The 13,453-nt window shown below is 39.7% G+C and overlaps 1 protein-coding gene across 2 annotated transcripts; it reads right to left on the bottom strand.

The window, feature by feature from the left end:
• Positions 1–8,449: 8,449 nt before the first annotated feature.
• Positions 8,450–12,229, bottom strand: SRSF1 (serine and arginine rich splicing factor 1). Of its 2 annotated transcripts, XR_001161522.2 has the most exons (5): positions 11,835–12,229; positions 11,225–11,409; positions 10,752–10,924; positions 9,870–10,551; positions 8,450–8,960 (listed from the first exon to the last, which is right to left on the bottom strand). XR_001161522.2 is itself a non-coding variant. In XM_003795567.2 (4 exons), exons 1-4 carry the CDS (start codon positions 12,218–12,220, stop codon positions 10,357–10,359), a joined length of 939 nt encoding a protein of 312 aa, XP_003795615.1. In that variant the 5' UTR covers positions 12,221–12,229; the 3' UTR covers positions 8,450–10,356. The 2 variants fall into 2 exon arrangements, 1 of the variants encoding a protein (XP_003795615.1); XM_003795567.2 differs by having other exon boundaries at positions 8,450–10,551.
• Between the last annotated feature and the right edge of the window lie 1,224 nt (positions 12,230–13,453).

Below are 13,453 nucleotides of genomic sequence, written 5' to 3' on the forward strand. Positions count from 1 at the left end.
TAGGAGTTTTGAGATGGAAACTTACCTGGGAAAACAGGGAGGAGAAAAAGTGAAGGAGGCACAAGTCCTCATCTCAAATCAGTAGTTCATCCTTAATTTAGGAGTCTCTCCCAATGGCTTGAAGAGCCCTGGTAAACACCCAATCCTAAAGGTATATCATATGAATGATACCTAAAGAGAATCAGCTCAGATATAGCCCCAAATTCAGGACATGCTAAGAATTCCATCCTAGAACAACGATGTAGTGAAGATTTTAAAAGGCCAGCCAGGACACCCCAGAGACTAACTTACCAGTTCAGTTTTTAATCAGCTTGAATACAAATAAAGATAAGTCTAACATAGACTCTTTCCTTAGAAAAATGACTCATGTACAGCATTATCTCAGAACCATTCTGGAAGCACTACTATTTCAGTTGAAAAAATATATAGAGAGCAAGCTCACACACACTTAAATGTCAGGTGTACTAACCTCTGGGGATAATTCTCCAATAATTAAGACTTGTAAATAATTGTAAACCAGTTATTGACAAATTTGTACAAAGCGTTTAAGAGCCCTGGGGTAAAGAAGGAAATTTTTAAAGGGGCTATCTGCATTACTGGTTCGCATATATGGTGTAAGTAGCTTTGACACTGTACCATCTAGAGTCACTGAATACAAAAACTGATACCTAAGAGGCTGTACACTCAGGCCAAGTGTAATGCAAACATTTTTGACTCAAATTGCAAAGTGGGAGGTCACCACACGTTTTCAAAACTTATCTACCTAGAATGGTAACTTTTAAGGCCCCGTTTACTAATATAAGTGTACAAATGCAGATATTTCCAGATATTTACCCATTCACAGGTTCTATACTTTCTCTTGTGGGACTGCTGTCTAGTTTCTGAGTTGCTACCTGGCCACTGTGTAACTGACCTGCCATCCTGTCTTTCTGTGGGCCAGCATGAATAATAGGGGTCAGAAGGGGACAAGGGTTTCTCTGAGAGTTGGCTGTGCACTGCACACTAGGAAGGCAGGGAACTAAGCACCAGCTCGCTTTCTTGCTGCAGGCTCTAGGCCATGGCCACTGGGACCACATGAACTCCTGGAGTGGATTATCCTCCAGGTCCTAGGCTAAGTACGTGGATCAAAGACAGCACCATGAGACACCCTGGTGGCATCAGGTAGCTATTACAGGTGGCATGCATATTAGTTGGAAAGCGTAGACTGGCTTAAACAAGCAATGTGGTAATAATAAACAAGAATTTGTCTTCAGAAGACCTGGATTCAAGTTCTGGGCCTGCCACTTTAGTATCTTTGAGCCTATTTCTTCAAACTGCAGTGAGGGTCAATAGCATTTGAGGATTAAAATGACTTTAAATATAGTGTTCCAAAGGTGGACATACACGCCTACAGGACAACCTGTACTTTGTGAGACAGTTATTACTTTCATTAAGATCAGGTATTTGTCCCACTACCCTTCATTTTACCCTCAAAATCTGCCACTAAAAAAGGTAGCAAGGGCTATGTTTGGGGTAATTATTCTAGCAATAAGCCCAACCCAGTAAGAGCACCTTGTACCTCAGATTTAAGCTATGTGGCACACTTGCCTAGGATTTTTCATTAATGTATTTGTTTATTCACATTTATTAAGGTAGATGTACCAGCATACTGAGCATCTTGGAAGAAATGTCAAAATGTTTTAACATTTAACACAGCCCTTGTTCTGATTCTATTATATATCTAGGGGAAACAAGACATGAAACTCGAGAACAGGTTAAAGGGAACATGTAAATGCATGCGTATGTGACACTATATAAGCCAGCTGAAGAAAAGCAAAGCAGAAACAGAACGCAATTAGTTCAAGAACACTTCAATCATTAGCTGATCACAGAAGTGTGGAAAATTTTTTAACAACAAAGGGAATGAGGTTGATTATGCAGTTTTTGGAGAATATCAAATATATGTACAAGCTGGATTTCTTGGCCAGAAGAGAATTGATTATAAACTAGCTGATCCTCTCTCATCAGCCTAAAGGACTGGGTCAGGGTCCTAAAGTAAAGTTTAAAACTTTTCCCAACCCAGTGAATAATAGTCTTGTCTCTTCACTATAAATAAATCTATGTATTAATCCTTTTATGAATTACACACACACCAAAAAAACCAAAATGACTTGATCCAATGAGAAATCTGCAGATTCTCACTAAGGTTAGGACTCAAGAGAGGATTTAAGCTTTCTCTTGTAAGAATTAAGCTTACGAATGAATGGTAGAAAAAGTATACTCATGAGGAAATAGCAAGAGAGGGAATTGCTTAAGTCTTTCAGGAGACAATACTGTCAACTTTTTTTTTTTTTTTGAGACAGAGCCTCAAGCTGTCCCCCTGGGTAGAGTGCCAGGGCATTACAGCTCACAGCAACCTCCAACTCCTGGGCTCAAGCGAGTCTCCTGCCTCCGCCTCCCAAGTAGCTGGGACCACAGGCGCCCGCCACAACGCCCGGCTATTTTTTGGTTGCAGCCGTCATTGTTGTTTGGCGGGTCCGGGCTGGGGATTCGAACCCGCCACCTTAGGTGTACGTGGCTGGCGCCTTAGCCGGTTGAGCTATAGGCGCTGAGCCAATACTGTCAACTTTTGATGATTTCATACTTAAAGAAGTGTGTGCAGTGTAAACTTTCTTTTTGACTTTTGCCAAGACCAATTTTGGAGGCACCATTTACTTTTACAATTACACTTGAGGTCAGACTAGAATTTAAATGTTCTGGCTTCACATCTAAGGAATTATTTGATTTAGTTTTAGGACTAAAATACTGTCTCCAATAATTCACCCAGTTAATAGTTTGTGAAGCATAGACTTCTATAAAGCTTCCTTTTTGGAGTACTAAGTTCTTTCCATGCCCTGTCATTCTGTATAAACTGTCAGCATTGTATCTGGCTTATTGGGAAATATGACTGTTGCAGACATTACATCAGGTAGGAAATAACGACACATACAAAACTTTTAACAGTACTAAGATGAATTATGAGGGAACTAAATGCATCTCAAAGAGAGCTGTTACAGAGCTTTAGTAGCTTGCTTAATTTCAGGGTGACTTGAGCCAAAACTTTGAGGATTTGAGGAAATCCAAGGGGGAAGTCTGTGTCTGAAAATATAAGCAAATACAAAGAAGCAAAACTAAACATGGTAACTATTTACCAGATCAACTAGAGCAGGGAAAGATGATTAAAAACAGTGCTAAATTGTTAAGATGGGTTATAACTCACTGTTGATTCATATTAACAGAATGACACATTTTTTAGGAAGCTGACTTGGTAACCCAGATGGAGACCAGAGTTACTGAAATGAACTAAAACAATTAAAACACTTCTATAATGAACTTGGGTATACTGGTATGGCAACTGACAGCCTTTCAAAGAACTCCTTTGACTAACAAATCTCTAGGTTAGCCTAAGTCACAGACACAAGGGCACTGTGGCTAAAACATATAACTACCCTGCTACAAATTTACTATTTTTAGGTGACAAAGGAATGTATTTGGTTTTTTGCATAGTGTGCTTGCAGTACTGCTAAGCAACATTTTACATTTTTAGTCTAAGACACGAATGTCACTTGGCTTAATATTTTATAGCCCAAATTTTCAGGAATTAAGGGTAGAAGAGATTCAGCCCAGGACTTCCCAGTCCTAAAGATTGCAGGTTCTTAGACTGAAGCTGCAGTCCATTCCTATGTATTAAGCCTTAATAATTGCTGTGAATTGAAACCTTATCCCAAAATAACAGTCTCCTCTAATACTCAGCATCTGAGAGAACAATTCTGTCATGTACTCATAAGCTTAATATCCTTCAAGTTTAGCATTTCTCCCTTTATAAAGGCAATTCTGGATTTTCATTTGTACAATTTGTGGCTTCACAGTGCCTCTTCACAAGTTAAATTATCAGACAGACACTGGAGCTACCATTTATAGGATTAAAAGGGACAGGCTTAATCTACTGCCTTTTCAGTGCTCTCAATCCAATTTGCAGCAACTACCTTCTGTAGCCTCCCTTGCTACATAAATTGTTAACTTAGCAGGAAGTTTCTACTGCATAAACTTGATTCCTTTTTCTCTCTGAAAAATGTGTTTTTAGTATCTTAGTCTTTAAAACAAAAGTTTCTGACATTAACATCTTAAGATGCCAGTGTTCCCACATCCATCTTCTTGATGACTAAATCCCATCAAGTGGGCCTAAAAAACTTTGTTGTAAATACCACTCTTACTGACAATTTATACTTTAAATAAGTGCTTAAACTTCAATAGTTTTTGACTGTTAAAGAGGGCTCTCAAGAAAATTTTGAGTACTAACTTTTTGATCACAAGATGTTGATGGTTACTAAAGGTATAGAAAATAGATAACTTGAAAAATAAGTACAATTTTAGACAAATAATCATTAAAAACCTCTTCATAATGCTGAGATATTAGGTCATTACTCCTAAAATTGTTTCATGCCATGAAAATAAACAAGGGCCTATGGAAGCATGTTCATATTTTTGTGTACACAATCAATTCTATGCCTCGATTTTCCTTTCTATAGCACACCTATCCAATTCCCACATTCCTGGGCTTACTATTGCATACCTGGAGATGTACAAGATAGGAAGAAAAACAAGCATCAAGACTCATGTCTTCAGCATCTTCTAAGTCCCAGAACCTAAACATTTTTCTGAGTTACCAGATTGAGTACCTTATGTAAGGTAAGCTCTATTTAAAACCTAAATGGATTCAGAAGTTGAAAATGGGAAAAATTTGGCCCAACACATACTAAGGCACAAGTTAAATTACAGGAAGACAACTTACCTAATCATCTAACTTAAGACCTAATACAGAGGTAGAACTGGTCTCCACCTTGCTGTACTTACAACAGGGATAATTTCCTGGTTGATTTTGTTGTCACAGCTCCCTCTAGTGGCTAAATGATTTTCCCTGGCATTTACTCCAATGGGAAACAATATTGTAAAAAAAAGTTAAAGACACTGCAGCATCCCTACAAATTAAGGTTTTTGTTCAAAGTGTATTTGGTGGGGACAAGTATAGCATCCTAGGAAAATTTAGAGTCTCACTATTTTCACACTAATAGTTGTCAATAGCTGACAGGTGGTAACTTTTAAGTTGTAAGGTGACAGTATAGAGACCTTTTAACCTAGTGCTTGGGTATAATTATTTTTTTAACTCTTAAAAAATGACAGAAGATCCAGCTAAACTATGTGTTCCTCTTTATCAACCTAAATGATAACCTTCTTACAAAAAAATATGACTTTTCTTTCCTTGAAAACCTAGCCTGGCACCTATTAAAACATCATGAAGATTACTTCTGCCTAAATATCAAAATCTAACTCATTCGATTTATTTCTTGTGTAGGACTATGCAATTCTCATGACAGAAAAAAATCCTCCCATTGAAAACTACAATCTTACAACCACGTCAGGGTTGTCAGGCATGGCAAACAACACCCCCAAGTTCTCAATCACAGAAGTTGATGTTTCCTAAGTATGCTGTGACTTCTTGGGTCTACATTTACAGCAAATGCTTGCCAGGATTACTATTTACTCAATAGTCACAATTCACAATTAACAGATGTTTCCTTATATTTCCTTACTTCATGCCCACCCCAGCTTTTCTTATAAATCAGACTGGTTCTTCTAACTCTGAGACGGGAACAATTACTTCAGAAGAATACAGTATTATACTGTATACTCTAGGATGGCTGATTATTTTCTTCAATGGAATGTAATTGTTGAGTCCACTACAGTTAACAGAATAAAGAAATGTTGGTCATACCTTTTTCCTTGTGGCTGCTTCAGTCTAAAAAGATGGGCAACTTAAATCTCAATGAAGGATCCACAGTAACCAACTTCACTCATATACCCAAATTACACACAGAAGCATTACACCAGTGTATTCTAGCACAGTTCTACAATCCCTTATCCGAAACTCTTGGAGCCATATGTATTTGGGATTCAGAGCTGTTTGCATTTTATGTAGTATAGAGGTGTGATATATATACCCCCTATTATGTAATGCCCTCAGCAAAGTTGTGGCAACCATGTTCATGAATAATGAAGCACATCAATTCTGTAGGAAAAGTTTAGTCACATGAGTGCAAAATGAAGACACCAATTCTGGTCAGGTTTCACATTCTATCAGCACAACAAAAAATCTTTTCAGCTTTTTGGATTTCAGAAAATGGATAAGAGATTGTGAATCTGTTTTCTGCCTTTGTTCTCTTCATACAGTGACGGAAATAATACAAAGAGTATTATAACAGAACTTCACTCTAACAGTTTCTCTTTTTAAAATACTTTTTATGGTAAATACATACATATATTTCATTTGTAATTTAATTACAAACTTCAAATACAAAGCAAAAAGGCACGCATAAGAAATTCACCTCGACCACAGAAACCTGAAAATGCCAGTCCTAATGACCGAGACGTTTCAAGGACAAACTGAGGAAAGTAGAAGCTAGATCAAATTCAAGCACTACAATGGATAGATATATGAGCACTCAAAATTTATTTAAAATATTAAACAAGAAGCCATTTTAAATCAAGGAAATCTATTCACAATCCAAAGTTATTTTCAAAAATACTAGTTTCAAAAAATAAAAATTCAGACCCTAAACAATTAGGAACCAGAAAAATCAGTTTCTTACCTTTTGCTTCCCGTTGGATGTAGGCTGAACAGCAATGTGGGTTATTCAATCTGATGTTATGAAAAATAATTGCTTCTCAAAGAGACTTAAGTTTTTCCTTGGTTAGAAAAAAATATAGGCTCCCTACAATATTCTAAGAGGACATAAATAGATAAGGGAAAAAATTCAAGAGAGCTTTTGTAGTTTCAAAAGGATGTGACTTTCCTCTTATTTTCTATGTAGGTAGCAGTTTATGGTCTATTTCCTAAGACTACCAAACAGAAGTCTGTATTTCCAGTCAACAGCTTTTAGCTGTCTGCTCATCATAACTACAAAACCTATACCCTTTGACCCTTTCATAAGTAATACACTATGAACTCTATTTCAGCCTAGAAAGCAAAGAATACCTTCTATGTCATTGTAATCTGGGCTTAGCAGAGTGTATCTTTAACTTAAATACACTCAACCTGAAGGCTGTTCACATTTTGCCCTTTTGTTGCTTAAAAAACTTTCAATAAACACAGATGATCCTAAGTCTAGTACCATTAAGCATCCAGTATTTTTTTTTAGTCACTTAAATTTTCCTTTTAATAATCGGATGTCTAAAAAGAATTCTACATATAAAACAGTTTATAACTGTAAGCATGTCATGTAAAATTACAATCCCCCAGAATTGTTTTAAATAGTCATCTTTTTGCTTCTTGGCTACCATACTGAACACTTACATAAATTTATTATATACCAAGTGCTTTTACTTAGTGAAATTTCAGTTTTGCATTTACATTCTTTTCTCCTGATATTCTACAAGGTTCATTAAAATGTACTGGTTGGGTGACCTTATATAAATCTGTGGAGCCAGCCCCGTTCTTCCACTACCAATTATTTCTTCTTTCCCCTAGGTTTTAAATCCTGTCACCTGAATAACTACCTTAAATCCAGCATCCAACTATGATTAGCACCCAAGGGGAATGTTAGGATCTAGTTATTTCTTTTGGGTGCATAAAAGAATGGCTTGAAGGTTGTGACTAGTTATGAAGAAGTCACAAAAAAACCCCCAAAAAACAGAAATTTAAAAAATCTCCTCAATCAAGTCGAAAACTTAGCAACCAGAGGCTATGAGTAGACAATGAGTAGACAAATACAAAAGCAGTAGATTACTGGACATAATCACTGTGTTGGTACCAGATACCAAAGTTTTGGGTACAGAATTACCTTAAGTTGGGAAGAATTTATAAGGCAACATTGTAAAGAACGCCCAGATTTTTACTAACAAAGATTTCATCCAAATAAGCAGTTAAATCTTCTTGTGCACTATTCATATTTCAAAAAAAAAAGTGATTTGTGTTGAGTTCTAATACATCTGTAAAGTCAATACTTAATACTTACCAATTTTTGAAATGAATTTCACTAAGAACCTCAAAAGCCATCTCAAAGTCAATATTTATTAGCCATCAACCAATTTTGCACAAAACCCTGCATTGTCTCAATGACCATCCAAAATAAGTAGCATCTAAGTTTTTAATCATTTTAGCAGAGATGGAAAAGCTTATATTTCACATTAGATCACCTCTTCATTTAGCATTACATACATTGTCTTATTTACCTTTTATCTTTCCCTTCAGACTTTTACAATTAACAATGAGATGGCTAATACCATTGGCTAACACCATTAGAGACTGACTACCTTTTAGTAACTTTTAATTTACTAATACATAAACACAAGAGTCAGAATTTTATCAACTTAAAGTATTAACTGATAGACCCAGTTAAAATCTTACATGAAGAGGAAAAAGGACAACCATGCATAGTTTTTTAAAAAATGTTTATTTTTCAAAGAAAAACGGCAATAGCCAATTGGAAACCTACTTATTCTTCAACTCCAATTTTGTTTTCTTTAAATTTAGAAGTGACTTACTGATTTACTATTTTAAACAAACCCCCCCTTTCCCCTTTAAATGTTTACCATCTACTCGTGCTGAATCCTTCCAAGGAGATTGCTCCAGCGTATATCTCCAGGTCCTCGCTTTGCTCCTTTTACCAAAAAATGCAAAACACAATTCCATCGTGCATCTTAAGGGCTCCAATCGTCAAAAATAGGAAAAAAAAAGATCTTTGGAATAGCCAATTAAGTTGAATAAAAAAAATCCACACGAATGCGGTTTGGTTGGGGCAGGAATCCACTCCTATGTTCCTGGTAATCTGATCCCGCTCCATGAATCCTTGTAATTCATCCTCCCTATCCTATCCACATTATGATTTGAATCCAATGATCCAGCTCCAAGGATTGGGATCCAGTGAGCCCTCTCCAATCCAAACCTTTATAACCAGCAAAACCAAAAAAGAGGAGGCAAAATGTTAGATACTGTAATCAAAAAAGGTTTCTGGGGAATGATGAGTTATGTCTGTCATCAGTTTAACAGATGTACATCAATAACTATCAAATTCCCCAAAACAAGTTTCTGAATGGTGTTCAATTTTAGAAACTTAATCATCATAGAGACTAATTGGAAGAAGCATTTTATATTTACAGTTCAACTGATAATGCCAACACTTGTTACTGTACAGCGTATTACAGGTTTTGTGGTTGCAAAAAGTTATGTAGTTGAAAAGTTACTGGTATTGCTACCCACCTAAGTCTAAACTAAATCTAATACTCCCATCTGCAATTTAATTTGTAAATTAAAGTGTTGTAAACATATGAGTCAATTATGAATATGAGTTTAAAGGGGAAGGTGAGACTTAAAAAGTATTCCCAACTAGATTATCTACACCAATACACTGGAATTCTATATTTTGCTTTCATTTTGTCTTAAAAAAATGAAATAGCAACGCTCTATCAGTCACACAGAGGACATGCAGATTTAGCAGTATTGATATTATACTCTATCTTGTTGGAATTAAAGACACCCTGTACCCACATGTACACCAACAGCAGGTCACACATTAACAGTTGTAACTAAGCACTGTGACAATTAGCCAGTTCTTCCCACATTAGTCCCTATCAAAACAAAAATGGGGGAAGGGAGCAAAATAAATTGTTTCAAAATGGGCAATTTTGCCACAATTGCCAGGTTTAAAGAGCAGAGCAATTGTAGCTAAAGATAACTGCATAAAATGTTCTCAAGTGTTTTAAGGTAACATGTATATAATCATTTTAACCCTTATCTTTTAGTATAAGGTCAATACTGCCAATTTCATCTGTGACAATAGCACTTGGAGTCATACCATTGCCTCCATTATTGATCTGATCCTCCTCAATCCTCCTTTTGACAATCCTAAAATGATTGAAATGTGCTCCACAATCCTTAATCCAAAGCATTCTTAATCCATCTCTTCAGATATGTCTACAGAAAGACACATGAAAAGCAAGATAAACATAAGAACTTCCCCAGGTAAGATAACCACAAACACCCCCAACATCCCAGTTCACACAAACCAGAGCAGAATAGACATTTACACAATCACAGTCTGAAGAGCATGGAGAGTTAACTAAATTTAAACAATCCTGTCTATGACATCACTTAAAATACAATTTATCAAAGACATTAAGGGGAATGTAGATGTTAGGAGCAAGGGGATATTACACAAGAATGCAATTCAACACTTTAGCCCATTCTGAACAAAACAGTTTGAATTAAAAAAATGAAAGATTGTACTGAGTAAAGGAAAACTGTATACAACATGGGTTCTACAAAAAGTGTCACCAATCATCTTATGTACGAGAGCGAGATCTGCTATGACGGGGAGAATAGCGTGGTGATCCTCTGCTTCTCCTTGGGGAGTAACTGCGACTCCTGCTGTTGCTTCTGCTACGGCTTCTGCTACGACTACGGCTTCGAGATCGAGATCTTCCATAACTTGGACTTCTGGGCCCATCAACTTTAACACGGATGTAGGCAGTTTCTCCCTATTGGATAGACAGAACTTTCCATTGAAAGATCTAAGCTTTCACCTCTCTTCAGGCATGCTGAATGAATACAATGTAACCAAAACCAGAAATCTGGCAATTTACTCGGATACCCTTGCCTGAATCCTTACCTTCAAATTCCATTGTTAACACCAATGTATCCAATTCTGGCCAAAAAAAAGAATAAGTGTATAACCTACCTCATGAGATCTAAACTTAGTGTTATCCAGTTTTCGAACTGCATAGGTCATATCTTCTTTCCGTACAAACTCCACGACACCAGTGCCATCTCGGTAAACATCAGCATAACATACATCACCTGCTTCACGCATGTGATCCTTTAAATCCTGCCAGCTTCCACTTGGAGGCAGTCCTGAAAAAAGTGATTTTTTTCCCTTAATACACTCATTATCCCAAATTTCACAATGAACTTAAAATGTACATTGGAACAAAGATCAAGATAATGGCAGGTCGTAAATGACTGCAGGTTAAGATTCTGGAATCATTTGGAAATCGAAACCAGAGTAATCCTTGTTTGCCAAACTCACCCGAAAACTGAAATAATTTAAAGCCTCACACGAAAAATTCTAAGTTGGCCAAACCGGTCATGCAAGGAAAGCGTCTAAAGTGGTTTCTGTCCCTTCTCATCAACCCACACGAACAGTCAACTCACCAGAGACAACCACTCTGTTTTCGGACCGCCTAGAAGGGGGGCCATAGCGGCCTCGGGGCGCTCCGCCACCTCCGCCCCCGCCGCCGCCGCGGCCTGTACCGCGGCCGCTTCGAGGAAACTCCACCCGCAGACGGTATCCATCGTAATCATAGCCGTCGCGACCATACACCGCGTCTTCCGCATCTCTGCGTGATCACAGAAATCAAAAGGGATGAGAAAAAAAACACCAAACCCAAAAAGCTAACTCCGTCAGGACCGAGCGGCCGCCCCCCCGCCGCCGGCACATGCGCACCCCGCGGGAAGAGCCCACACGCGCTGCATAATAGGGACGGCCCCTCCCCCACCCCAAACAGCCGGGACCCCGAGCGCTCCTCAGCCCTGCGCGCCGCTCCGAGCGTGCTCAGGGCTCCCCGAATGTGCAGGGCGCCCCGACGCCGGGGCGGCCACCATCGCCTGGGCGCCCAGTCCGACTCCTGCACGGGCAATGTCGCCTCTCCCCAGCCTCTCTGAGAGCCTCCCCCTTTGCCCATTCCCCACGTTAAGGCCTCTGGAGTCCTCCACAACTACTCCAACCTATTTCACCAAGGCCGCAAGCCCCACGCCGCCTCACCGCGGGTCCTCGAACTCAACGAAGGCGAAGGGCGGTCCCCCGCGGCGATTCTTGAGGTCGATGTCTCGGATAGCGCCGTATTTGTAGAACACGTCCTCAATGTCCTTGGTTCGGATGTCTGGAGGTAAGTTACCCACGTAGATGCGGCAATCGTTGTTCCCCGCTGGGCCACGAATCACACCACCTCCCGACATGGCGGCCACGAAAAGCGCGGACTCGAGAACGGGCCTTCCCACCAAGCCTAGCGCACAGCAGAGCGAGCCCGCAGCGGCACCACGTCTCCCGCGGCCCCTCCAAAATGGCGCCTTTATCAGCTCGGCGCACGGATATGGGGGGGAGAGAGGAAGAGAAGCGGTAGGAAACAGCGATTCGATATCAACACGCATGCGCAAGAACGCAACGGGTAGTGCGATTAGTACGCGCACGCACGCGCACGTACGCGCGACGTCACCCTCCGCACGAAGAAAAAAAAAAGTCCGCCGCTTTCCCTATTTGGAGTGGCTTGCTAATGGAGTGACCAGCCGTTCGGTAAAAATTAAAAACAGAACCCTCGTTAAAGGTGTTATTAACCACTGTCAGTTTCTTGCAGGATAATTTCCCCAAGAAAGAATCCCTTCGAGAACAACTGGGCGCTTTCAAAGGACTGTCTGAAACCTAGCTTTAAAACCTTGTCCCGCCATGCTCTGCGGCACTAACGGCCTTTGGCGGGAAAGGCTCAGGGGCGGGGCCAAGAGGGGAGGGCCCAGGCGGTTGCTCCGGAAACCCGGGCGTCTTTGGAGAGTGCCTGTAGTAAGGGAGCTGAGCTGCTGTATGATTCTATTAAGAGTGTGGGCGGTAGGTTTGTCTTCCCGCTCCTTCCGCGAATAGGCAGTGCCCGCTTACATAATTAGGCAAGTGCCTAATTTAAAGGAACTCGGTTTAGATTCTCTAGTGAATGCACCTCACTAAGTTCCGTTCCACCTTCAGTTCAGAACTTAGCCTTGCATATCTCAATCCAGAATTCCTTGTGTTATTGGTGGTGAGTTGTATCCTGATTGGTAAGTGGTGGCACTTGCCATCCAGGAAGGGCGACAGCACCGTGCCGACTCCAGGACCTGGACCTCTGTTTCTCTTGTTAATCGCCTATCTCTGAGCCAAACACGGAAGAGAGGCTCAGTGAGTGCTTGCAGAATGAATTGTGCGGGTCGTTTCTCTTCCTTTCCATGAATGAGACAGAAAAAGGATGTGTGTATTTGTGCAAAGTCCTGAAGCTAACCCCTTTTTCAAAAGTTTCCCTAAAAGTCCCTTATATACAAAGGTTTTGAATTCAGTGCCGGGCCACTCGGGTAATAATGCAAAACCAGCAAAATGGATGTGACATCAGAGACGATAGTTGCTGCTCTGACTATGATGGTGCTTACATGCTAGTTAGGAAGATAAGAATATTGTACGTTTTTTTTTTTCCCAGAAGCGTCGGAAATCTGGATATTTTTTATATGACATCTTGGGATTTTTTTTTTTTTTTGAGACAGTCTCACTATATTGCCCCTGGTAGAGTACTGTGGCGTCACTGCTCATAGTAACCTCAAACTCTTGGGCTTAAGCGATTCTCTTGCCTTAGCCTCCCAAGTAGCTGGGAC

The sequence above is a fragment of the Otolemur garnettii genome, unplaced genomic scaffold (assembly GCF_000181295.1).
Source record: "Otolemur garnettii isolate 467f Iridium unplaced genomic scaffold, OtoGar3 scaffold00094, whole genome shotgun sequence".
NCBI lineage: Eukaryota > Metazoa > Chordata > Mammalia > Primates > Galagidae > Otolemur > Otolemur garnettii.

Coding starts and splice junctions, on each gene's coding strand:
- SRSF1 (XM_003795567.2), bottom strand. CDS start 12,220: ATGCGTGTTGATATCGAATCGCTGTTTCCTACCGCTTCTCTTCCTCTC. Junction 11,410..11,834: donor GTTGAGTTCGAGGACCCGCG/GTGAGGCGGCGT, acceptor GTGATCACGCAG/AGATGCGGAAGACGCGGTGT. Junction 10,552..10,751: donor CTAAGTTTAGATCTCATGAG/GTAGGTTATACA, acceptor TCTATCCAATAG/GGAGAAACTGCCTACATCCG.